We start from the raw sequence: 24,710 nt of genomic DNA, 5'->3' as shown, positions 1-24,710 counted from the left end.
CGCCGGGCTGTGGGCGGGGCCGGTCTCACCTGCGGGGGCGGGGCTTCCAGCCGCCCCGCCCCTCGGAGGAGCTGCCGGCGACTCAAAACCCGGGGCGCAGCTGGGAGCCGCGGGGCGTGCGCGGTGTGCGGGACGCGGCTGTGTGTGTTGCGGCAGAGCGGGTCCCGGAGTCGCCCGCGCTCAGGTGGGCCCCCCCCGAGTGCGGGGAGGGAGTTCCGGGGACCGCGAGGATGGGGGCGGGGGCGGAGGGTGAGGGTTGGGCCCCGCGCGCCCTTGGGCGCGCTGGCTTGGCGACGGGGACGAGACTTGGGGCCCCTGGGGGCCCCCTGCCCCGCCCTGGGGCTCCCCTGGGGTCTGGAGGCCCAGCTGGGGCCGCGCCCCCTCCCCCAGGCGGAGGTAAACAGAAGCGAGGACGGGGCGGGGCCTGGGGAGAGGGAAGGGGCCCTTGTGACGGCCTGGCGGGGGAAGCGGGGTGCGCGGGGCGGGGCTGGGCTGGGCCAGGATGGCCGGCCAGGGGTAAGATGTGTGGTTTAGGGGATGACCGTGCTGGGGGCCTCCTGCCTGCTAGTGTGGGAGTGGAGATGGTGCGTGTAAGAGCCGGTGTAAGAGGCTCAGGTGTGTGTGCGATGGGGTCAGGCGGTGGGTACGGGTGAGAAGGGCAGATGGACGATCCGTGGAACCCTGCGCGGGTGCAGAGGGACTGTGGGGATGATGTGGAACTGTTTCAGAGATATGAACACATGGGCGACCTCTGAGTGTGTGTCTAATACAGGGCCGGGTGTGTGGGAGGGAGGTGAACTGTTGTTTATGGGATTAGGTGCCTGACCTAGGTCTTGCGGGGCTGGGGCAGGCTGTGGGCCCTGTGGGACCCGCTCGGACTGGTTGGGTGTGACTGTGATTAACACTATCAGCTGTGCGGTTGTGCATGTGTGAAAGGGAGTTGTTCTCGGGACTGAGTGTGGGCAAAATCATGTGAAAAACGGTTGGAACGGTCAGAATGACTCTCCGTGAACTTGTGTGATCGAGACTTTGCGGGGCTTGCGAGTGTCACTAAGTCCCGTGTGCTGTGCACACACAGAGGTACGTACAGCGACAGAGACTGGCCTATGCACCCACATATACGTGGAGATTGGTGGCAAGTGAGAGCCTGAAGTCTAGAAAATCCACGGATTCTGTGGCTTTCTTACTGGGTGTCTCAATATGAGACACGTGAGGAGGTACCCAAAACTGGGCTGCTTGTGGTGGCCTAGAGGGTTATGTGCAGAAACTGTGGCTCTACTCTGTGTGTCCCCACCGCTGCGGGTGCCTGCCGTGGACACCCAGTTGGGACAGGACAGCTGAGTCCGAGTTGAGGAATCGTTGGTATGCCCATGTTTGGAGCTCTGTGTCTCTGTGTGTGTGCTGCACACAGGTGTGTGAATCCCTCGGTGGCCCAGCAAGGTGTTGGAGGAAGTGGGGAAGAAGGTGACAGGTCCACAGTGACTCCCAGGAGTGAGTGTGTGTGTGTGCACGTGCGTACATGCGTTCCCGCTAGAGACACGTCATGGAGAGTTACGGACTTGTATGACTGCGCGAGTGCAGGAGAGGGACACGTCATGGGGTTATGTGCAAGGGGACAGGCTGAATGGGAGTGATTTGGGATTTGGTTATCTATTCAGTGATGAGAGACACAGGTTTCGGTGTGTGTTGGCCTTTGTTCCTGAGGTGAAAATAGACCTGTGTGTTGTATTTCCAAGAGGAGAGTGTACATGTATCATTTCTAGAGGAGTGTGTGTGTGTGTGTGTGTGTGTGCATGCGCACGCCCGGGTTAGTGTGCTGCATTAGACTTTTTTAAAAAAGATTTTATCTATTTATTAGAGAACGAGCCAGGGGAAGAGTAGAGGGAGAAGCGACTCCCCGCTGAGCAGGGAGCCCGATGTGGGACTCCATCTGAGGACCTCAGGATCATGACATGAGCCGAAGGCAAATGCTTAACCAACTGAGCCACCTCAGTTCCCTGGCATTAGGGTTTTTTTTAAAAGCAAATATGGATGTATGGGACTGTGTTCAGTTTTATTTCTTGGAAGAGACAGGGCAGGTCCAGAGTATGTCCTGTTTCTGAGAGGAGAATGCATATTACGTTCTATTTTTAAGAAGGGAGTGTGTGTATGTCGAGTTATATTTCTGAGAGGGGAGCGTGTGAATGTGTGTGTGTGTGTGGGCAGGTGTGTTTCTGAGAAAGTTTGTATAGATTGCACTGTATTTGAAAGAAGAAAAAGCATCTATTTGATTTCTGAGAGGAGACTGCGTGTGTCGCCTTGTGTATTTAAGAAGGGAGGGTGTGCGTGTGTTGGGGTCCATTTCTGGGAGGGGAGTGTATGTGTGCGTGTCTGTGTGTGTATGAGGGATCCAGAGGCACCACCAGAGGTCATTGACCTTGTCATCCACAGACAACCGCGTGAAGTGCCCCCTGTGAGACCCCCACCCGTTAGCATCGAGGCCTCAGACTCAGAGCTGTCCTATGACTAGTGTGACATCCCTGAGCTGTGGCTGCCACACGTGTGTCCCAACTTGCCTTGGGCTGGCTGAGCCTGTCTGCAGTGGAGGGTGGAGCCCCTGTTCCCTTGGAATCTGTCAGCTCCTCAGGTCCTAGGGGCTGACACACGGGTCTCCCCAGCTCCTGATCCCCCCAAACCTGGAGGACTCCTCTGCTTCCATCATCCCAGCCCCTTGGCGCTCTCTTCCCTCCCCACCCCACCCCCAGTGGTCTGACTGGTTCCCAACAAAAACACCCTAAGAATGAGCTCACGGAGAGGCCACCCGCCTCCACACACCCCGCCCCGCCCCGCCCTCCCAGCAGAGGCGGGCGCCTCCAGTCCAGGTCACACAGCCGGGAGGTGTTCTGGGACCCTTGGGGTGGACAAGGCTGGCCAGGTGAGCCAAGGGCAGGTGGGAGGCCACGAGACCACTGTTTGCCCTCATGGGGTTAGTTATGCATGGGGTTTCAGAGTTGCCTGCAGGGCAGGGCCCAGGGCTGAGGACCAGCAAAGTTAGACTAGTATGTTCCCAGTTGCTGCCTGGCTGGTATGGGTGTGGGACAGGGAGCTGACCCGAGTGAGGAGGGGATGGAGACAGAGAGCTGGCTGAGCCGGCTGGACAGGGAGACAGTTGGGGAAGGGTCCTGATGGGCAGCCGGCCGGCCGGCCGGCCTGGCCCTAGCCCTGATTCCCCAATCCCCTCCACCTGCCCCCCTCCTCCCCAGGAGCTGCAATGTCCGTACAGGTGGCAGCCCCTGGAAGTGTGGGGCTGGGCCCAGAGCGCCTGAGCCCCGAGGAGCTGGTGCGGCAGACACGACAAGTGGTGCAGGGGTTGGAGGCCCTGCGGGCCGAGCACCATGGCCTGGCCAGACACCTGGCTGAGGCCCTGGCCGGACAGGGCCTGGTGGCTGGCTTGGAGCTCCTGGAAGAAAAGCAGCAGGTGGTGAGCCACGCACTGGAAGCCATTGAGCTTGGACTGGGTGAGGCCCAGGTATGCGGGGGGCCAGCTCTCCAGCTATGGGTAGTGGGGAGGCTGGGAAGCTGGCAGGAGGCCGGGGGGATGGAGGAGACAGCTATGTGGTGGGACGAGCCTGAAGTGGGGGAGGCCTAGGGGAGCCAGGCCTGGGGAGAGGCTCTAGGCTTGAGTGGGGTTCCTGGGCAGCAGAAGGGATCCTAGTGTGGTTCAGGAGCCCTGAGCCAAATGGCATCCATCTGTAGAACTCTGGGTTCTGGGGAGACTTTGGGGTCACATGGGTAGACCATGAAGCATCCCTACACGTAATTTGCATGCCTGGGTGAGATCAGAAGGCTCCCTGGACAGGATTTGGGGCTTTTCCCCGGGAGCTTCTGCACACCCTTGGAATCCCATGGAAGGGTCTCTGTAGGATCCAGGGACTCCTGGGTAGAGCAGGGGTGCTCTGGGCTGGGCCAGGCCTCTGACCCCTGGGCCCCCACAGGTGCTGCTGGCCCTGTCAGCGCATGTGGGCTCACTGGAGGCGGAGAAGCAGCGGCTGCGAGCCCAGGCCCGGAGGCTGGCCCAGGAGAATGCGTGGCTGCGGGAGGAGCTGGAGGAGACGCAGCGGCGGCTCCGGGCCAGCGAGGAGGCCGTGGCGCAGCTTGAGGAGGAGAAGAACCACCTCGAGTTCCTGGGGCAGCTGCGACAGTATGACCCGCCGGCGGAGAGCCAGGTGCCGTGGGGGGCTGGAGGCACTGGGGCCCCCCTTCGTCCCTAGACACCCCGCAGACCTGTACCCCCACCATGGGCCCTCAGTGCCCCAGATCCTCCTTCCAAAGATCTGGACCCCTTGACAGACTTCCACAACCACCAGACCCACTAGAATTTCCATAGAAGCCCCCCAGTTTCCACAAAGTCCCCAGATCTTCTCCCAAGTCCTCAGAACCACCCCCTCACCCAGGCTCCTGACCACTACCTCCCTCAAACCCTGAGATCCAGGACCCCGGTCTCTAAAGCAAACTCCCAGCTTCTTGACACCGCCCCCCTTTCCTGCCCTCTGCAGCAGCCTGAATCCCCTCCTCGGCGAGACAGCCTGGCCTCCCTGTTCCCCAGTGAGGAGGAAGAGAGGAAAGGTGGGTGTGGGGGAGCCCACAGTTGCGGGGAGCACTCAGGCACAGGGGAGAGAGGCTGAGGCTGAGACCGTGAGACCCCGAGGTAGATGTCTGGGCAGGGGAGCAGGAGCATGAGGTCAAGTGCCTGGGTCAGGGCGGGTGACAGCCGAGGCTGGCAGCCGGGAAACCAGGCAAGGTGGCCACAGTGCCGCCGGCCAGGCTGACCCTGTGTTCACATCCATCGCCTGGCTTCCCGATCTCAGAGCTCCAGTGGGGACGACAGGGGCATCTTCCCAGGGGCCAGTGGGGCAGTGAGGCAGCTACAGTCCTGGGGTACGTTCTCCCTTTCATAGGACAGGGAGGCTGGGATGTCAGCAGTGCCCTGATGTCTGGCTGCCCCCCAGCAGGCTCCGAGGCAGTGGGGGCCGCAGTGGCTCAGCAGGGCGGCTACGAGATCCCTGCCCGCCTTCGGACCCTGCATAACCTCGTGATCCAGTATGCGGGCCAGGGCCGCTATGAGGTTGCAGTGCCGCTGTGCCGCCAGGCCTTGGAGGACCTGGAGCGGAGCTCGGGTCATTGCCACCCTGACGTGGCCACCATGCTCAACATCCTGGCGCTGGTGTACCGGTGAGCCCAGGGCCAGTGTGGACCTGTTGTTGGGGGGTGGAGGCTGGCGTCCTGCTCTGCCAGCGCGGGGCACCGGGGGGGGGTTAGGCAGGGACCTGGGGAAGCCATTGTGACCCAGGCGAGGAGTCAGAGAACATAGGCAAGACACCCCAAAAGAGCAGGAAACAGCCCTGAGGTGGCCGGAGGCTTGCCAGCAAAGAGAGCCTGTGCTCGATTTGGAGGGCGTGGAGACCCCAACAAGGGACTGCGGAAGGGCGGCACCCCAGCATGGCCAACCCTCTCCATCCCTGGGCGTCCTCACAGGGACCAGAACAAGTACAAGGAGGCCACAGACCTTCTCCACGATGCCCTGCAGATCCGGGAGCAGACGCTGGGCCCTGAGCACCCTGCAGTGAGTGGGGGCCTGGGAGGGAAAGTGATGGGGCCCTGCCTCCGCACCCTGACCTGCCTCCCCCGACCCTCTTTCCAATACCCTGACCTGCTTCCCCCGACCTGACACCGCCCCTGCAGGTGGCTGCCACCCTCAACAACCTGGCGGTGCTCTATGGGAAGCGGGGGCGTTACCGGGAGGCTGAGCCCCTGTGCCAGCGCGCCCTGGAGATCCGGGAGAAGGTACTGCCCCCGCCGGGCCCTGACCTTGGCCCGTCCCTGCAGAGTCCCATATCCACCAGTTCTTCCTACTTGAACCTGATGTGCTCAGTTCGGTGGCTCTCGCCTTATAACCCCGATCCCATGACGTCCTTCCCATGGGATACTGTGAGCCCCTGGTTTGAGCCCGGAGGACTCAATCTCGTGACCACCCCCCCCCTTAACTTTTAGTGAACTCCCCTGATCTTGACTCTTTTCTGCATCACCTCACATGCCCACAGCCGTCCTTCCAGTCCCATAGGACTACCCTGACCTCAACCTGATGAATCTCGTTTGTGTAACTTCTACCCTCCGGTCCACAACCTCCTCTAACTCTCCCCCTAGATCCTATGAACCTTTCCTCGTGACCCCCATTACCTCTGCCGGCATCACGCAGCTCACCCACGCCCCCCTGACCCCCAGGTCCTGGGGAGCGACCACCCGGACGTAGCCAAGCAGCTCAACAACCTGGCCTTGCTGTGCCAGAACCAGGGCAAGTTCGAGGAGGTGGAGCAGCACTATGCCCGTGCCCTGAGCATCTACGAGGCCCTGGGCGGGCCCAACGACCCAAACGTGGCCAAGACCAAAAACAACCTGGTGAGGGCGCTGCGGGGCACAGGTACCTCTCAGCCCAGGGGCTGCCTGCCACAGCCCCCCGAGAGAGGGGGTCTCCTAAGACCTGGCCTCTTAGCCGGGCCCTGACCAGCAAGGTCACCTGGCACATAGAGGATGTGGAAGCCTCAGGAAACACGCAGGTTGGTGGGGCCAGAGGACAGTTCCAGAGGTTTATTGAGCGCTAGACCCCCATCGCAGTCCTTGAGGAAAAGCACCATCCATTTCTTAAAGGACCCCAGGAGCTAAGTGCTCCTGTTGTCCCATTCTGCAAATAAACTGAGGCACAAAGGTTATGTCACTAGTCCATAGTGGAGCAGGAATTAAGTCACCTGCCCCAGGTCACAAGGTTGTGGGGGAGGGGAGGATGTGCCCAGGGGAGCTCCAGATCTGAGCCTTGATCACCGGCCCTCCCTGCAGGCCTCGGCCTACCTGAAACAGAACAAGTACCAGCAAGCAGAAGAGCTGTACCGAGAGATCCTGAGCCGCGAGGACCTGCCTGCCCCTCTGGGTGAGCCCCCTACCCCGCCCCCCCCACCCGGCGACTGCTCCGTGTCCTCATTGCACTGGCCCCCCTCTGTTCCTAGGAGCTCCCAATGCAGGCACAGCTGGTGACACCGAACAGGTGAGGAGGGAAGATGGGCTTGGGCTTGGCGGGGACTGGAGGAGAAGTGGGGCTGACTGGGGTCCTGGCACCCTCTCCAGACCCTTCGTCGGAGCAGCTCTTTCTCCAAGATCCGTGAGTCTCTTAGGCGTGGAAGCGAGAAGCTGGTCTCCCGTCTTCGAGGCGAGGGGATGGCAGGGGCAGCCGGGTGAGTGTCCGATCGGGGCAGCAAAAAGCCCCAACAGCTGCCGCTTCTGCAACCCACACTGGTCTGTCCTGTTCCAGAACTCTCCATGGTTCCCATCACCTCTGTCAGTCACATCCGGTGCCAGGCAAGCCTTGCCTAGAGTGGGAGGCAGATGCTGTGGGCCTCACCCTTCCACCCTCTCCTTATAGGATGAAGAGAGCCTTGTCGCTCAACATGTTGAATGTGGACGGTCCAAAGGCTGCTGGGACCCAGGTGAGGGGAGCACCTCGGGCAACAGTGGAGTAGGGGGCTGGGCTAGCAGGCCCAGAGGCAAGGGAGGAGGGGTATGCCTGGGCTGGTGTTGGAAGGGACCTGTGAAAAGGAGAATGGACAGGTCCTAGTTGGGCTAGAGCCCGAGGGACAGAAAAGCAAGCCCTGGGGATGCTCAGTGGTGACACTCATGGCACCCAGAGCAGAGCCGGGTCCTGCCCCGCGCCCACACCTCCCTGTGCCTGTCTGCAGGTCCCCCATCAGCACCTGAGCAAGACCACGCGCACCCTCAGCACCAGCACCCAGGACCTGGGTCCCCGCTGAAGGGGACAGGACGACATGGCTCTAGCTTCTCAGGAAGAGTGGGGAAGGGGTGAGGGGCAGCCTTTCATCTCCCTGAGTTTCTCCCCATCTCTTAGGGGCTCCCCCTATATGGGACTCCCTCGCTCCTCCTGCAATTAAAGGCTGTAGATTTGGAAGCCATAAATATCTACCTGAGGTTTCCTGTAAGGCCCAGAGACCACCTGTAGGCTGCTGGGTCTCGGCGCCAGGTGAAACCCCAGAGTCGCCCCACGCCCCATGCACACCTTGAGCTACAGCTGCTGCGCGATCTGCTCTATCCTCCGCAGCGTCTCCTCTGATTCCAGCTGCTCCAGGCTCAGCAGGGACAGGCCCAGCTGGTCTTCCTGGGGGGTGAGGGGAGAGGAGTCAGCTCCAGGTGGGGCCGGACGGCGGGAGCACTTCTCCACAGGCCACCTGGGACCCCAGGGGCCAAGACTTGAGAACCAGTAGTGACAGGGGGTGGCCCGCATGGGGGCTATGGGACGGGATGCTGTAGTCTAGAAACACCCACCTAAGGGGGAACATGCCATCCCTGGAAGCAGAAGCTAGGCCTGAGGGAGGGAGAGGACAGCCAGCCAGTCTCCCACATGGGAGGATGGGCGTGGCTGCTCCCCTGGGCAGGGCTGGGGCTTGGGACCTTTGTCAAGGAGCATCGCCTTGGAAGAGTGGAGGGAGGGAGGGTGGGCCCCTCCAGCTCACCCGGTGGAACGGCTGAGCCATCTGCCTCAGGAAGTACTTGGCGACCTGGACGCCCTCATCCACGGTCAGGTTGAGGTTGGCGTCTGTGAGGTGCTCCTGGATCCAGCGGGGCAGCTTCCCGCGCTTGTCAGCCCGGGCAAACCGCTGTCAGCAGACGCGCAAGGGAGGGAGGAAAGACATGAGGCCCCTGTCAGGGAGCCTGGGCCTCCTTCCCCATCTGGAAAGGGGGTAGGGGGCACAGCCCGGTAGGCCGACACCCCTGCACCCATACCTTGTCGGCAAAGACCATGAGGCCGTAATCTGTCTTGCCGCGGATGGCCCGACCCACGCACTGGGCCGCGTGGCGCATGGCATCGAAGGTGAGAAAGTCGTTCTCGCGGATCTGGAACTGGTCCCGCAGGTACTCCAGCCGCGCCTGCCCGCGAGAAGAGGGCCCCTCCTGCATGCCACCTCAGTCCCAGGGGGAGGGCCCCAGAACCCCAACTGTCCCAGGGAGCTGCGGTGCTGCTCACCTTGAGAATGCGGCTCTGGGTGTAGACATAGGGGACACCGAACATGATGACCGCGCGCCCGTAGTGGTGCACTGCGGAGCGAGCATGGGGCGGGGGATGGGTTACTGGGGGGTGATCAGAGCAGCAGACCCCGTGGGGCCTGGGGACTGAGGAAGGGGGAGGTCCCTGCGTGAGCCCAGGCTGCGGGTGTGTTGGGGGGTTGGGGGTCGTCCCCTGCGGGAACAGAAATAGCCAGAGCTCCAGGCAGGAACCTGGGGAGGGGAGAGCCCCGTCTACTCACCGAAGTCGATTCCCTCAGACACTTTTCCCCGGGCTACTGACAGCAGGATGGCTCCACGGCCATTCTCACAGGCCTGGGGAGGGGAGCGAGACAGGAGACAAGTCCCCTCAGAACTGCCTCCTCTGGGCCCCCTGCGCACAGTCTCCCAGCACCTCCTGCCCCCCTGCCCACCTCCTGGTACTTCTCCAGGGCGACACTGGTCTCAGCCCCATCCTGCGTCTCAATGAAGAGCAGCTTATTCCTCTGGATGTTTTCAAGAATGCCCTAGGGCGAGGACAACAGGCAGGTCAGGCTGCAGGTTGGTGGAAAGTGGACTAAGGGCACAGGCATCCTGGCTCGGCTCAACTCTGCCCCGACCCCCGTGCAGCCGACTACCTCTCTCCCCGGGCCCTGGTGGCCGGCAGAGACTCGGGGGTGGGGTCAGGGGGTGGCTGCTGGCCGGCTTCACTCCTGGTGGGAAGCTGTGATTCCAGGCACGGAACATCATCTTCCAGACAAGTGGGGCAGGCATATGGCCCAAGGTGGCTCCTTCAGCGGGGTGGGTGGAGGCGAAGTGGGACCCTCCACCCACCCTGCTGGTACTTAGTGGAGGAGCCAACATAGGCCAGGGGGAGCCAGGCTGAGGCTGCCCAGAGACTTCCATGACCCTGCACTAGCTCTGTGAGTGATCAAGGACAGACACAGGACAGAATGGAGGGTCCAGAAACACACCCCCACACAGATGGCTCACCTGTACCCCTTGGTGGGGGGCAAGTGCTTTCTAGGGAATTGGGCTTCAATGACTGGAGCTTCATAGAGGGAGAGAAAGAACCTTGACCCTGACCTTACACCACACACAAAGATGTGAGGTATCTCACAGAGCCAGATGTGAAAGCTAATACTACCCGGCTTCTAGAAGAAACACAGGACATGATCTTCAGGAGCCTGAGGCAGGCAAAGCTTTCTTAATTAGGACACACTAGACTCAAGATGCAGACCTGGATGGCCAGCAGCCACCTTTCCCATGGTGTGGGAAGCACCCCGCTGAGGACGAGACCGAAGTCTCGACCGAGTGGACAAGGCTTCCTTGCCCCATTCCCTGGAGTGTGGGTTACCCTAGAGGCACCTGCTTCCACTACCCGAGAGCTGGGCTGTGGTGCCGAAGCAGAAAGGTCACAGTGGCCATCATGCCCCCATCCTGCCGGCCATCCGGGACCTGGCTGTGGTGAGCCCCACTTCCAGAACACTCCATGACCTCACCCCTGCACTGTCCCGCAGGGTCTGGATGTCAGGGGGCGGAGGGGACTAGGATATGCTACGCCGTTTGTTCTTTGAACTGTATTTTATACACTGTCCTGTCCTCTATGATACATGTCACCACTTACAACATGAGACCAATGAGAAAGAGCGCCAAGAACTGAGGAGAGGGGGCCTTTCCCGGGGAACGGGCAGCTGGGCCTACCTGTTCATACCAGGAGGCCACGGTGCTCTCCATGTACTGGTAGCTGGTAAAGAAGGCCACGATGCCGTCGGGGACCACGGCGGACATCTCCAGCAGGAGGTTCCCATAGTTCCGGATCACGGCTGGGTGGGGGGGGTGGTGGTGAGAGGATGTGCACGGGTCCTGCTCCCCCTCCCTTGTCAAAGGTTTCCTAGCTAATGACCTGTCTTGAACTCAGGGTGCCTAGAAAATGCCCCTGAGGCCACCTGGAGGTGGAGGGCTCCACACCTCCGGAGGGCTCTTCACACACATTCCACGTCTCTTCCCAGGCCCCTGGGAGGACTGCGACCCCGCCCCTGCCCCCGGAGTTAGGTGTGGCCACGTGACTTGCGCTGGCCAATAAAAGGGGCACAGAAGGGGCGGTGGGTCACTTCCGGGTGAAGGCCTTCACGAGGCATTACCAGGACCCTTCCCGTCACATGTTACCCCCACAGGGGCGTGTCCAGTGGAGCAGGTTCCCAGGGTGAGGAGACATGGGGCAGGCCCCTACCAACCCACAGTGGCGCATACCGTGAGCAAGAAGTGACCGCAGCTCAGACTTGGGGCTATTTGTTACCACGGCCTGAGACCCCCCAATACACCCGCCCCAAGAACCCGTCAAGCTGCCCCACGAGCAGCGTACCAATATCCTCCCGGGTCTCAAATTTGGAGCTGATGGCCACCTGGTCATTGCCACGACCGATGATCTGCAGAGAGCAAGAGATGTCCGGGTAAGCAACCGGCAGCAACCACGCCGACGGGCTGGCGGCCTGCTGGTGCGGGGCTCGGCTTTGCAGGGACACAGCGCCCTTGAGTGAAACCTCGGCTCCCCTGTCACCCGCATGGCATGGACAGATGACCTCAGGCCCGGAGAAGGTGAGCTGCCCGCCACGAGTCACGTGGCAAGTCAACAGCAGTGGCAGAACCGACCCCATCTGCCCGCACCACTGACCAGCAAGTCCATCCTGCTGGCCCCAGCCCCCGGGCCACGCAGTTCCCCCAGGACATATATCCCCATGAGTTCGCCAGCCACCAGGCACAGGGCACCCCCAGCACCCCCTGCCGGCCTCCACAGACAAGGCAGGACGTGGCCATCACTAGTCTTCAACCCCCAAAGGGCGATTCCAAAAGCTGAGCCAACTCCAGAACTCCAGGTACTTAACTCTGGTGCCAACTCATGTGGTCCTGACCCCTGCCCTCACCTGAGTCCACTCAGGGTCCTGGCTGACCTCGCTCTGTCTGCCGGCTTAAAACATGTTCCTGCCAAACCAGGACTTTCCCTGGCCATAGCTGCCCCAAACCCACTGAATGTCACACCCCACACAGCACCTGCTTGGTTTTTAAAGTCTGGGAAATTCTCACTTCTAGAATACATCTGGCCCAAGGAATTTAGAAGGGACTGAGGGCCCATTATGAAGACTGTTTTACAAAGGAGACTGAGACAAAGCAGAAGGTTCATCATCAAGGTCATGGCCAGAGGACAAACTAGGCAGAGCCCACATTAACCAAAATGTTGACCGAGAGCCCACCGGCACTGGGCCCTGGGCTGTGCAAGCCGCTCTCTCACAATCCCCTCAACCACCCCAGGAGGTCAGGGAGGAAGCACTCCCACTTTATAGATTAGAAACTGAGGCCTGGGGCGCCTGGGTAGCTCAGTGGGTTAAGCCGCTGCCTTCAGCTCAGGCCATGATCTCAGGGTCCTGGGATCAAGGCCCACATCGGGCTCTCTGCTCAGCGGGGAGCCTGCTTCCTCCTCTCTCTCTGCCTGCCTCTCTGCCTGCTTGTGATCTCGCTCTGTCAAATAAATAAAATAAAATCTTAAAAAAAAAAAAAAAAAAAAAGAAACTGAGGCCTGGGGAATCACACCCCAAAGAGAAGTCACATCAAGCCCAAATCTGTCTGAACCCAGAGTCTGTGCCCTCAGGTCTAAAACTCTCCTGCCCCATCAGCAGGGGAAAGAGAGGGAGGAATGGCGGCCCACCGCCCCTGGCCCAGCACCAACCCTCTCCCACGCACCATGGGGCAGAGGCAGACCCGGGCCAGCGTCATGGTGAAGGTTGCCATGGTGACAGGGTGGAAGTCCAGAATCTTGGGGTAGATGTCCAGGGGGGACAGCGTCTGTTGCAGGGACAGTGGGAAGGATCTTAGCAGAACTGGGCAGAAACCGGGAGCCCCACATTGGAGGGCTGGGGACGGGGGCAGAGAAGGGGCCTCACCCCTGATGTGATGATCACTGACTGGAAGCGCTCGAACACGGGTTTGATGGCCAGTGAGGCATCCATGCAGCTGCAGGAAGTGGACGGGGGTGGTAAGGACCACTCTGGGGCCCCCTTGGTCTGTTCACACCCCCACACTGGGGTCGGGTCTCACCTGAAGTGCAGGATGGGGTTGGCAATGGTGGGGGTCCTGTCATCAAAAGGCTCAATGATGATGGTGAAACCTACAAGCAGGTGAGACTCTTGGTTACCGGTCACTGCCACGCCCACCCGGCCACTCTCTCCTGCCCCATTAGTGACTGGGACCAGCCACTGGTTCCTCAAGCTTAAAATCCAGGCGTCGGGAGCCCACAGTACACCCCAACCTGCCCACTTCTCCCAGGGCCGACACCCACCCAGAAGCGTCATGAACAGAGTGCACCAAAGGTTCCTCAGAGTCTCCCGGGGCCACAGGAACCTACAACCCCACTCAAGCCTAAGCCTGGAGCCTTCCCTCATGATCCTTGTCTCTAAACCATCAAGCAGGTCAGCTCTGCCTCCAAAGCCTATCTGTGATCTGACCACTCTCCCTGCCCCTCCCCCACCATCACCTCTAGCCTGGACTATTGTAGTCACCTCCCTGGGCTTCCAACTCCCACCCATACTCCCTTCCCAGCAGCCAAAGGGATCCTGTGAAATCCTGGGTCAGATCACATCCCTGCCCTGCTCAGAGGCCCTGCACTGCTCCCCAGGCCCCTTCCGGAGTCCAAGATTATCTTTGAGACCCTGCCGTGCTGACCTCATTTCCTCCTGGCTCACAGGCTGCCTCCTGCCTAACTTTCCAAAAGCCACCAGGCTCACTCCACCCCAGGGCCTTTGCACTGGCTGCCCCACAGCCTGAAAAGGTTCCCAAGGCAGCTGGTTCCATCTGGTCATTTGGAACTCAGCTCAAATGTCAGCGCCTCAGGCTTCCTTGGCCACTGCAGGCATGCTCCAACATGGCAACATTTTTGTTTCTTGTGAAAACTGTCCCTTTCTGGAATTATCTTTCTTATTTGTTTGAGTCTCTATTACCTGTCCTCCCCTCTGCAATGTAAGTTCCAAGAGTTCAGGAATGAGACCCCTCTTGGTTTCTGACACTTCCTCAGTGTAAGGCCTGGCCCGTTTTTTGGAAAAAAAAAAAAAAAAAGGTGAATGGGGGAGCCTGGGTGGCTCAGTGGGTTAAAGCCTCTGCCCTCAGCTCAGGTCATGATCCCAGGGTCCTGGGATCAAGCCCTGCATCAGGCTCTCTGCTCAGCAGGGAGCCTGCTTCCCCCTCTCTCTGCCTACTTGTGATCTCTGCCCAATAAATAAATAAAATCTTTAAAAAAAAAAAAAAGGTGAATGAATGAATGAATTCATATATTCAACTTCACTTAATTAAAAAAAATATGGCGCCTGAGTAGCTCAGTCATTAAGTGTCTGTCTTTGGCTCAGGTCATGATCCCAGAGTCCTGGGATCGAGCACCACATCGGGCTCCCTTCTAGGCGGGAAGCCTGCTTCTCCCTCTCCCACTCCCCCCCGCTTGTGTTCCCTCTCTCACTGTCTCTGTCAAATAAATAAATAAAATCTTAAAAAAAAAACCAAACAGGGGGCCTGGGTGGCTCAGTGGGTTAAAGCCTCTGCCTTCGGCTCAGATCATGATCCCAGGGTCCTGGGATCAAGCCCCGCATCGGGCTCTCTGCTCAGCGGAGAGCCTGCTTCCTCCTTTCTCTCTGCCTGCCTCTCTGCCTACTTGTGATCTCTAAATAAATAAGTAAATAATCTCTAAATAAATAAATAAATAAAATATTTACAACAAACAAACAAACAGTCCTCTGTGCCCTGTCCTGTACTAGGGACAGTGGGAACCAAGATAGCTCTGGACCTGCCCTCTCCAGGCTCACAGTCTGATGATGGAGGCACAGTCCTGTCCCCAGAGTGACCACTCTGAGTAGACAGGGCTGGAACAGGGAAGCCAGAAGGAGGGGGGCTTGACCCAGCCTGGGGGTCAGGGAGGGCTTCCTGGAAGAGGGAACATCTCTAACAAGCCAAGCCTGAAGGAGCAGGAAATAACGGGGGGCTGAGGAATACTGGGACAGATTTCCCAGGTAAAACAGTGTGAGACGTTGGTGGATGGGGAAGTGGGGAGGAGAGGGAAAAGCCAGTCCCAGAAGGAAGATGGGGTGGGACAGGGAGGGGACTGGACACAGAAGGAAGCTTCTAGTGGGACTCGCTGCTGACAGGTCCTGGGTTTGGGGGACAGCCTCTCCATCCTCTGGGCTGGTGCAGCATGTCAAGAGGCCTGACCTGGTTTCCGGGATACAGCAGTAATCCCTGGGGATAAGACTGAGCCCTTGGCCAGCTTAACGCTGAGGGAGGGGAGGGAGGGCTGACCAGTAAAGCTTCGGGAACACTTCCCCTCTCCCTGGCAAGCTAGACGCCTGAGCACTGTTCCCCACCCCAAGCACCGGGTCTCCAGAGAGAGCTTTCCAGCTCCTCTGTCCTCCCATCCCGCCCCAGGTCCCTGCCCCTCCCTTGCTCAGAACCTCCTATGGCTCCCCACTTCCTGGGAGTAGAAGGGCCAACTCCTTACCAGACCATACAGGGTGAGTAACACCCCAGAGCTTCTCTGGCCTCAACCCCCCACCCTACTCCACTCTGCAGCCAGAGGGAGCCTCTGAAAATACAAATCTAAGCATGAGGCTTGGCGAACTCAAGACCTATCAGTGGAATCGCCCTACACTCGGAACAAAGCCCAAACTCCTGAGCCCAATCCTACAAGGTTCTGAGCGTCCCCGCCCCACAGACAAGCCTCTGGTCTCTGCGGGGATCCTCATTCTGGCTGCTGGGGGGCCTGGCACAGGCAGAAGATAAGCTTACCTTTGGCATAAGTGCTGACGAGGGTGGCAAAGTTAGCCAGAAGGGTGAGGGGAGAGAAGTCGGCGAGGTCAGCAATCTCCAGGGTGTGCAGGAGGGAGCGGAGACGTTCGGCACAGAATCTGGTGCGGGAGGCCAGACGGCGTCAGGGGGGCAACGGAGAGCCAACGGGACAGTGACCCCCTCCGCCACCATCAGCGTGCAGTCACACATGCCACCCCATGCAACTAAGTGGTTGCTGAGGACAGAGGCTGGGGCTGTTTCAGTCACCCGTGTCTCCACACTCTACACCTACACACACACACCAGTGATGAGACCCTCCAAGCACGTGGTCACACGATCTCATGCACGTTCTTGGTCCAAAGAGGAGACCCACAGCCACACCGAGCACCCCAGTCCTACACGGCCACACACACACTCACACCCACGACCGCTTCCACTGTCGGTCACACGTGGCCACCCTGATGACACACAGAGCGTCAGAGTCCCACAGACTCACAGAGGAGTCTCACACCCTCACGCGTGTGCACACACACATGGCCACTCGGTCACAAACACCGACAGTCAGGCTTGACACTGTCGCCCCTCAAGGGCAGGTCATGGGGCGGGGGCGCCTGGCTTCAGAACCAGGCCGATAGTCAGAGTTCTAGAACCGGCCTCCAAACATCATGGCTTCAAGTCTGACTTCTTGATGCTCCCCACCCTGGCTGGATCAGGCGCCCCCTGGGGCCTCCCCCATCCCAGCCGTGCCAGCTCACAGTTGTCCCAGTCCAGGGACGGGTCTCCCAGGGGGGCCCTGAGCCCCAGGAGGGCAGGGCCAGCACTGCCATGGTCACAGGGCAGAGGCCCCGGCACAGAGCAGGCACTCGGGGAACATAACTGGCTAGGAGCCCATCTCTGCCTTCATGAATCTCTCATGAAGAGGGACAGACAATGCCACCCCAAGGGCCATCCCACTCCCCGAGATGCAGGGCAGCCAGGGCCTTTGGAGCCCTATAGACCTGGCTTCACGCACCTTCCCCATGAGGAGCTGTGTGACCCTGGCTGATAGCTTGCTGTCTCTAGGCCACACTGTCCTCGTGTGCAGCCAGGGACACTGTACTGAGAGCCCACAAGATACAGAACCTCAAGTGGTTAGCTCATCGCTGGGGGTCAAGACGGGGAGTTATTTCTATCATGGCTTTCTCATATAACCCCCACAGAAACCAGAGTAAAGGTGACCACTCTATTCCCATTCAACAGAAGAAGAAAGTGAGGTTCAGAGAAGACCCATGACTTATCCAAAATAGCAGAGGAACAGGACAGAAGGCCCCACCCCACTCCCGGGTCCACGCTCTGCTTACTGCGCGCCAGGGAGGCTGACCCACCCCACAGACTGCCCGGTGGGGGCATTCCTGCCCTCAGGTTTCCGGGGCACAAAGAGAAGCACTGGCAGCATACTGGGGTGCAAGGGATCCATAGCACCTCTCCCCCTGAAGGTCCCACCGTGCTGGGTTCTTGTCCGGGGCCCCCCTCCAGGGCCGCTCCCACCCCGGCTACCCCTTGGTCTGACGGCCCTCACACAGGCTCCTTCTACCTGGATCGCTGACTCCCGACACTGGCACAATATGGCAGCTCAGGCCTAGAGGCTGAGGTTCAGGGAGGGCCCAGGGTCTGGCCTCCCACTCCACCCCCACCCCCAGCCGCGTGGGGCCACACCTGAGGGGCTTGCGCTGGATGCACACGCGCTGGGCCAGGCCGCTGAGGAAGGCCGGGGGGCTCTCCTGCACCACGTGCTGGACCCGCAGCCGCCACTTGACATACTCCAGCAGCCGCCGCAGGAAGCCCAGGAAGTGCTCCGCCGTGCGGATGGAGCCTGGTACGGCCTCTGCGGGAAGAAGGCATCAGCCACCCCGGTGGCGGGGAGCGGGCCGGGTGAGGCGGGGTGTGGGTGGCAGCTGAGAGCTGGGGCTCACCCTGTAGCACCTCATCCGGAAGCACGGGGTTGGCCAGGTGGGCGTCGGTCTCCCGCGCCGCACTGGCCTCCCGCAGCCCCTCCACCAGGCGGCGGTACTCCTCCCGCAGCCGCTGCTCATCCGTCTCCTTGATCCTGCGAGCGAGGGGGAACAGGCAGGGAATATGCGGGGGATGCAGGGACAGGGCAGCTGGCCCTTGGGCCACGCCGGGCAGAAAGGGGTTCCTGGAAGAGGCTCAGGCAGGGGCAGGATGTGGAGCCCCCACCTGAGCACCGTCTTCTGCAAGGTCTCCAGGTTGCCCTGGCAGCGGTCCAGGGTCCGACGGGTGAGGTTGACACTCATGGAGTCGATGCAGACGTTGTCTGGGGAAGACAGGGGAGGGACCCGGGCTCGGTCAGGCCGCTGGAGCTGCTGGACCCGCGGCAGAGGGGCCAGCGCCCACGTGCGTCCCCGTGCACCCCACTCCCGCCTCACCGATGTTGTGGGCCTCGTCGAAGACCACAACGGCCTTGCGGGCCAGCTCCTTGGACACCAGCTCTGCAATCTTGGGGTCCAAGAGGTAATGGTAGCTATAAACCACCACGTTGGCATGCAGGATCTGGGGGCCAAGAAGGGCAGGGTGAGCCCAGCCCATGTGAGGTGCAACACTGCCCTGCCACCCCTCGCCCTGTACCCCCACCGGTCCCGCTCTCACAGGCCCCCAGAGGCCAGGTGAGACAGACACAAGCAAGGGACAGAGAGCAGCTAATGGACAGAGACAGACAGACATGCAGGTGGGCCGATGGGCTACCCCACACTGCTGCCCTCCTCTGCCTGACCCCCAGCAGCCTCCTCACCGAATACCGGGCAAGGAAGTAGGGGCACCAGCCCTGGCGCCGCCCCAAGGCCTTCAGGTCATCCAGGTTGTAGATCCCAGCAGGGAGAGGCACCTGGCGCCCATGGACATCAAACTCCTGGGGCAAGAGGGTACACGGGGTCAGGGAGGCCGGCTACTATAGCCAACCCGGTCTTTTTTTCTCGGCCCGGCCGGCAGGCACCTCGTAGAAGCGGCAGTGGGGCAGGCTGGGGTCCTGCTGGTACTGCGCCCGCACATATGAGGCTGTGAGGCTGTGGCATTTCCCGTCAACGTCTTTCCCAAAGCGCAGGGGCATCACCTGGAGGAGGGGTGGGAGAGGCACAGCTCAGCGCCAAGATGTTCAACCACTCCTGGAACTTGGGGCTCTACACCTTTCAACAAGGTGGGACAGGGTAGGGGGGTGGTGCTGGCCTGTTCCATCTGCGGTGAGAATGAGGAATTCTGGGGGAAACTTAAACCGCAACGGTTTTATCATTAAAGAGTTAAGACACCAGGGAGACCTTAACCACAGGGGGTGTAACAGCAGTGCCACTGTTAGACTCTTACACTGAGCTCAAGGTTGTGAGTTCCAGCCCTGTGTCTGGTACAGCAAGGAGACTCTAGTTCATAACACCATATTGCGTATTTCCAAGCTCCTGTGAGAGATCTTGAAAGTTCTCATTACAAGAAAAAAAATTCTGTGACTGTGTAAAGTGATAGATATTAACTAGACTTACCACTGTGATTATTTTGCAATATACACAAATACCGACACATTACATGGTAAACCTGAAACTAAAGTAATGTAAGTTATATGTCAATTTTACCTTGATTTAAAAAATCATCTCACCTAATCTTTAATTTTTTTTTAAAGATTTTATTTATTATTTGACAGAGAGAGATCACAAGTAGGCAGAGAGGCAGGCAGAGAGAGAGAGGGAAGCAGGCTCCTTGCTGAGCAGAGAGCCCGATGCAGGACTCGATCCCAGGACCCTGAGATCATGACCTGAGCCAAAGGCAGCAGCTTAACCCACTGAGCCACCCAGGCACCCCGCTTTCTTTTAATTATTAAGCTATAATGGACATATAATACTATTAGTTTCACGTGTACAACATAATAATTTGATACTTGTAAATACCGCAAAATGACCATCACAAAAAAGCCTAATTAATATCCATCACCCCACAGTTACAATTTTTCTTTTTTACTTTCTCGTTTTTTTAAAGTAAACTCTACAGCCAATGTGGGGCTTGAACTCATGACCTGGAGATAAAGCACCGCGTGCTCTACTGACTGAGCCAGCCAGGCACCCCTCTTAGTGACTTTCAAATAGACAGCAGAATATCATTAATTACAGTCACCACACTGTCGGTTACATCCCTGTGACCTGCTTGCTTTATAACTGGCAGTTTGTACATTTTGACCCTTCGCCCATCTCACTCCTGTTCTCCCCCCTTGCCCAATCTTATCAACTGTATAAAGCTGGTAATTAATAAGCCCCGTTTTACAGAAAAGACTGAAGCCCCACTATAAAAAAATCACCTTTCCAAGAATACGTGACTAAGGTTTCCGAACCAGGAAACCTGGCCTGCTAGACTCCACGAACAGCCTTTTTTAACCTCTCCCAGGCTGGGGAGGTGTGTTTTTCTGGGCCACCCCACCAGGAGTCAGAGTTTGACATGTGACAAGTCTGCAGGTGGTCCCTGCCTGCCGCCCTGAGGGGTCTGGTTTACAGATCTAGGGACTCCGATCAGATGGAGGTTTCCTCAACCCTGAGACTGGGGGCAAGGGGAGAAATGGGTACACACCTCAGGATGAATACACAGGTTCTTCCGGGAGCTCAGAGCCAGCCCCAAAAACGGCAGCTTCTCACCCTCCTGCTTCTCATAGAAGTTGAGCAACTTTCGCAGCTCTTCGATCACCTGTTCCCGTGGAGGACAGAGGGGGACTCGGGCGTAAGACCCTGCCCAGCCTGGCCCAGCCCCTTCCGCAACTTCCCCAGCACCCCCCAAAGCTATGAGGGCAACCAACAGGGGGACCAGCAAGTCCTGCAGGACTGGGGGAGCCCCAGGATTGGCCCTGGCTCACCTTCTCAATTTCAGGCACCGTCCTCGAGCAGTAGATGAGCTTAGTCACCTCCAGTGGATATGCCTGCCGGTGACAGTAGACTCAGCCCCCATTGGACCCCTTCCCTCTGCCCCCCCTCCCCGGTCCCAGGGGTCACTTACCCTCTGGTATGCCATGATCAGGGCCAACAGGGACACTGTCTTCCCAGTGCCTGAGGGCATCTCCAGGACGCCATGACCCTGCATGTTGAAAGGAAAGGCAGAACTTTAGGGACACAAACTCTGGGGACCACTCCCGGCATGCCACCATCTAGAAATATCAGGACCACAGCAATTAAAACTCTAGGTCCTGGGGGTAGTGGGTTTGAACCCCACTTTTGCCACCTCGTTGTTGAGTGGTCTTAGGCAAGTGTCCTCAGTATCCTCCACCGATGTGGCCTCAGTATCCTCATCTCTAAAATGGGCCTGGGGGCACCTGGCTGGCTCAGCTCAGAAGAGCGTGTGACTTTTGATCTCAGGATCGCAGGTTCAAGCCCTGTACAGGGTACACCGATTACTTTAAACACACACACACGCACAATCTTTAAAAAAATAAATAAAATGGGCCTAATAAGCACTTCTTCAGATCACGACTGTGAGGATTAATGAAAAACTGAGGGTTACATATTTAGCATGGTAGCTGATATGCAGCGACCCACTTTTTCTTTTAATTTAGCAAACACTTCCACAGCACCTACTCTGTGCCTGGCACCCCTTCTAAGTGTCTTACTTATATCCGGGTTTCTCCATCTAGGCTCCACTGACATATGGGAGGGGGGGCTGTCCCCTGCACTGCAGAATGCTTAGCAGCACCCATGGCCTCTACCTACCAGATGCCCACTAGTACGCCCACTCCACTAGTATGACAAGCAGGAATGTCTCTGGACTGCCTCTGGGGGTCAAAATCATCAGCAGTTCTTAACTGCTGCCTTACTTACTGAATTAACTCCCATAACCTTCACGTGAACCTCTGAGGGTAGGCAATGGTACTAAGCCTATTTTACAGAGGTGAAAGCTGTGAAACAGGGAGATGAAGGGATTCGCCCAAAGGGACACAACTGTGGGTCTAGGGTTCCAACACAGAGAGCCGGCTCCAAAGCAACGCAGCGGCTGATAAACGTTAGGTGCTGCTGTTTTAGGTAACAGGAGCTCTAGGAGCTCCAGCTTCCCCAAGACCTCACATTCCTAAAACCCCGAGGTCCAGCAATCTCCATGCTTAGACCCACGGGCCGTAGTACACCTGCCGGGTGGGAAAGGCTGGGTCGGGCCCACCCACCTTGGCGTCCAGCGTGCGCTTGAGCTCCAGCATGTAGGAGAACTGCTCCGGGTAGATGTAGTCGTAAGGGAAGTAGACCAGCAGCCCGTCCACGTTGAGCCTGGTGGCAAGGGGCGACCGGCTCAGTTCCTCGCCCCCGCAGCCCCTCTCCAGCCCCCACAGTCCCCAGCCGTCCGGCCGAGAGGGGTTACTGGCCCGCGCCGGTTCCCCGCGAGGGTCCCCCAGTTCCCCGGGAGCCTCGGGTCCCTTCGGCATCTCCTCGCTGACCATCCCTGTTACTGCTCCGCAGGTCCCCGCCGCTCTCCTCGCCCCACTCCTCCGGCAGCCACTCCCCCCGCCCGGGCCCCGGGCGCGCCCACTAATCCCCCCATCTTTCAGACCCCACCCCACCCCAGAGGCCGCTCGCGAGCAGCGTACTCAGGACCCCTTCTCACTTCATGGCGCCGGCCGCCGAGAAAAGCGGAGTCGACCCGCCTCCCTCATGAATATTCAGGACGCAGGATCGGTGGGGAACTCTCCAGGTGCCGCTCCACCTTTCTCAGGACTCCATTGGCTGATCCCTCCCGTCACTCTACTGGGCGGGGAGGACAATGCGCGTGCGCACGGCAATGTTGTGGGGGGCGGGCTCCCGGGAGAGGCGGTGCCGGAGGCGTTGCTGAGGATCGCAGAGTAACGAGAACAACACATGAAGGAAGAGAACCGAGATAATCGATCCCATTCATTAGGATTTGGTCTTCCTGCACCTGCCCAGATCGTGTAGCAGTGAATGGAGTCTAAAGGAACTGACAATGGGGCGCCTGGGTGGCTCAGTGGGTTGAGCCGCTGCCTTCGGCTCAGGTCATGATCTCAGGGTCCTGGGATCGAGTCCCGCATCGGGCTCTCTGCTCAGCAGGGAGCCTGCTTCCTCCTCTCTCTCTGCCTGCCTCTCTGCCTACTTGTAATCTCTCTCTGTCAAATAAGTAAAATCTTTAAAAAAAAAAAATAAATAAAGGAACTGACAAGGAAATTGAGGACCCTTACGGAGCCCACGAGTTAGGAATAGCTTCGTCGCACCAGACTAACGTGTACCTATAAAATGCCTGCTGTATGCTAGACTTCTCTGGGAGGAAGAACTCCTCCCATTTAGTGAGCGCCTACTGTTTGCCAGATACTGTCCGCATCAGGCATCGTGGCTTGGTAGCTAAGGTGTGGACTCTGGAACCAGAGTGCCCCGGTCCAAATACCGGCTCCACTGTCTACCAGCCCTGTGACTGTGGTCAAATTAATTTTAAATCTGAAGTCTCAGTGATTTGTTGCCAGCATAGCAGCATACAGTTGGTATGCAATTGATTATTCATCTGCAAGGTAGGAACAATTAGATTATTCACAATGTAGGGGCACCTGGCTGGCTCAGTCGGTACAGCACGGGACTCTTGATCTCAGAGTCATGAGTTCCAGCCCCACACTGGGCATAGAGCTTACATTAAAAAAAAAAAGAAAGAAAGAAAAAAGCAAAAACAAATATTTTTAAAAAAGATTACGATGAGATGATGCTTAAATTAACCCGCATAAAGCATTTAAAACTGGGTCTAGCAGATACTCAGGATTCAGTAGGTAACAGCTTTTGTGCAATTGCTCAGCAAATAAATATGAGGTCTCTACTGTGTGCCTGACCCTGTCCGAGGCCCTGGGAACACAAAGGTAACAAGACAGCCCCTGTTTGTGTCCTCAAAGAATGGACTTTAAACATACATGTGGATATAGGGTTACAAGTATGACAAGTACTGTGATGGGAAAATTCTGGAAACCATAAGGTCTACATACAGGAAACGTGCTGTCAACTACCGGGGTGTGGAGTGGTCAGAAAAGCCTTCTTTGAGGAAATGAGGTTTGAGTAGACACAGGAAGTAATGAGAAGGAACCAGCCAGCCAAAGGGGATGGATGAGAAAAGGGGAAAGGGTGTTGGTGTTCCAGCAAGAGGGAACACTGTATACAAAAGTTCTGCTGCCACAAGAATGCTGATGCCTCAAAGAGCTAAAGGGAAGCCTGCATGGTAGAAGGACAGAGGCAAGGACAGAGTAGAGAGAAAGCATCTGAAGGGAGAGGCAGGGCCAGGCCAAAAATCCTTAGAGTGGTCTGCAGAACCCTGTCTAACCAGCATATGCCCTCCAACCATCCCCACACCAACCATCTTTCCTCTCTGATCCCCTCCTCTCTGGCTTAGCTCATTTTATTTCAGCCACATGCTGTTTCCAGAACACTCCAGGAACATCCTATCTCAGGGGCTTTGGCCTGCCTGGAATGCTCTTTCCCCTGACGTCTGCATGGCTTGGCTTTGTCACGTCCTTCAGGTCCTTGCTTCAATGTCATCTTCTCAGTGACACCAAATTAAATCCCCACCCCATATACACACACCCACAAACTCATATACTCCTGTAGCTCCCTCCCTTGCTTTTTTTTTAAGAGCCCATCTAACCATCTGACATACTAAATATTTGATTTATTTACTTTAGGAGGTCAGCTCCATAAGGACAGGGATTTTGTCCATTTTAGTCCCTCCTACATCTGTGGTCATTGCCACTGTGCTTGGCACACAGTGGGGTTTCAATAAATATTTGTTGAAGGGATGAATGAGCCATGGGGGGTGGTCAAATTTGCATT

General features: G+C 58.1%; 2 protein-coding genes across 7 annotated transcripts; one reads left to right on the top strand and one right to left on the bottom strand.

Annotated features, from left to right (window-relative positions):
• Positions 1-77: 77 nt before the first annotated feature.
• On the top strand, positions 78-7,998 carry KLC3 (kinesin light chain 3). Of its 3 annotated transcripts, none has more exons than XM_044257123.1 (13): positions 78-184; positions 3,243-3,508; positions 3,975-4,205; positions 4,536-4,605; positions 4,992-5,211; positions 5,515-5,602; positions 5,722-5,823; positions 6,262-6,435; positions 6,871-6,961; positions 7,038-7,075; positions 7,156-7,262; positions 7,451-7,514; positions 7,764-7,998. In XM_044257123.1, exons 2-13 carry the CDS (start codon positions 3,251-3,253, stop codon positions 7,833-7,835), a joined length of 1,515 nt encoding a protein of 504 aa, XP_044113058.1. In that variant the 5' UTR covers positions 78-184; positions 3,243-3,250; the 3' UTR covers positions 7,836-7,998. The 3 variants fall into 3 exon arrangements, with proteins under 3 accessions (XP_044113058.1, XP_044113056.1, XP_044113057.1); XM_044257121.1 differs by having other exon boundaries at positions 4,989-5,211; XM_044257122.1 differs by lacking the exon at positions 78-184 and adding an exon at positions 502-516 and having other exon boundaries at positions 4,989-5,211.
• On the bottom strand, positions 6,610-22,547 carry ERCC2 (ERCC excision repair 2, TFIIH core complex helicase subunit). 4 transcript variants are annotated; one of them, XM_044257117.1, is made up of 24 exons: positions 22,504-22,547; positions 22,070-22,169; positions 20,917-20,994; positions 20,777-20,839; positions 20,497-20,610; positions 18,890-19,006; positions 18,689-18,805; positions 18,327-18,450; positions 18,118-18,214; positions 17,853-17,986; positions 17,596-17,764; positions 15,901-16,019; positions 13,174-13,243; positions 13,020-13,089; positions 12,820-12,921; positions 11,447-11,510; positions 10,786-10,907; positions 9,516-9,608; positions 9,345-9,417; positions 9,065-9,135; positions 8,824-8,967; positions 8,553-8,696; positions 8,099-8,197; positions 6,610-7,613 (listed from the first exon to the last, which is right to left on the bottom strand). In XM_044257117.1, exons 1-23 carry the CDS (start codon positions 22,506-22,508, stop codon positions 8,105-8,107), a joined length of 2,283 nt encoding a protein of 760 aa, XP_044113052.1. In that variant the 5' UTR covers positions 22,509-22,547; the 3' UTR covers positions 6,610-7,613; positions 8,099-8,104. The 4 variants fall into 4 exon arrangements, with proteins under 4 accessions (XP_044113052.1, XP_044113053.1, XP_044113054.1 ...); XM_044257118.1 differs by having other exon boundaries at positions 6,610-7,397; XM_044257119.1 differs by lacking the exon at positions 22,504-22,547 and adding an exon at positions 22,460-22,495.
• Positions 22,548-24,710: the final 2,163 nt, after the last annotated feature.

The sequence above is a fragment of the Neovison vison genome, chromosome 7, assembly GCF_020171115.1.
Source record: "Neovison vison isolate M4711 chromosome 7, ASM_NN_V1, whole genome shotgun sequence".
Lineage (NCBI taxonomy): Eukaryota > Metazoa > Chordata > Mammalia > Carnivora > Mustelidae > Neogale > Neogale vison.
The sequence above is the reverse complement of the archived record's forward strand: the minus strand, read 5'-3'. Positions and strand labels throughout refer to the sequence as shown.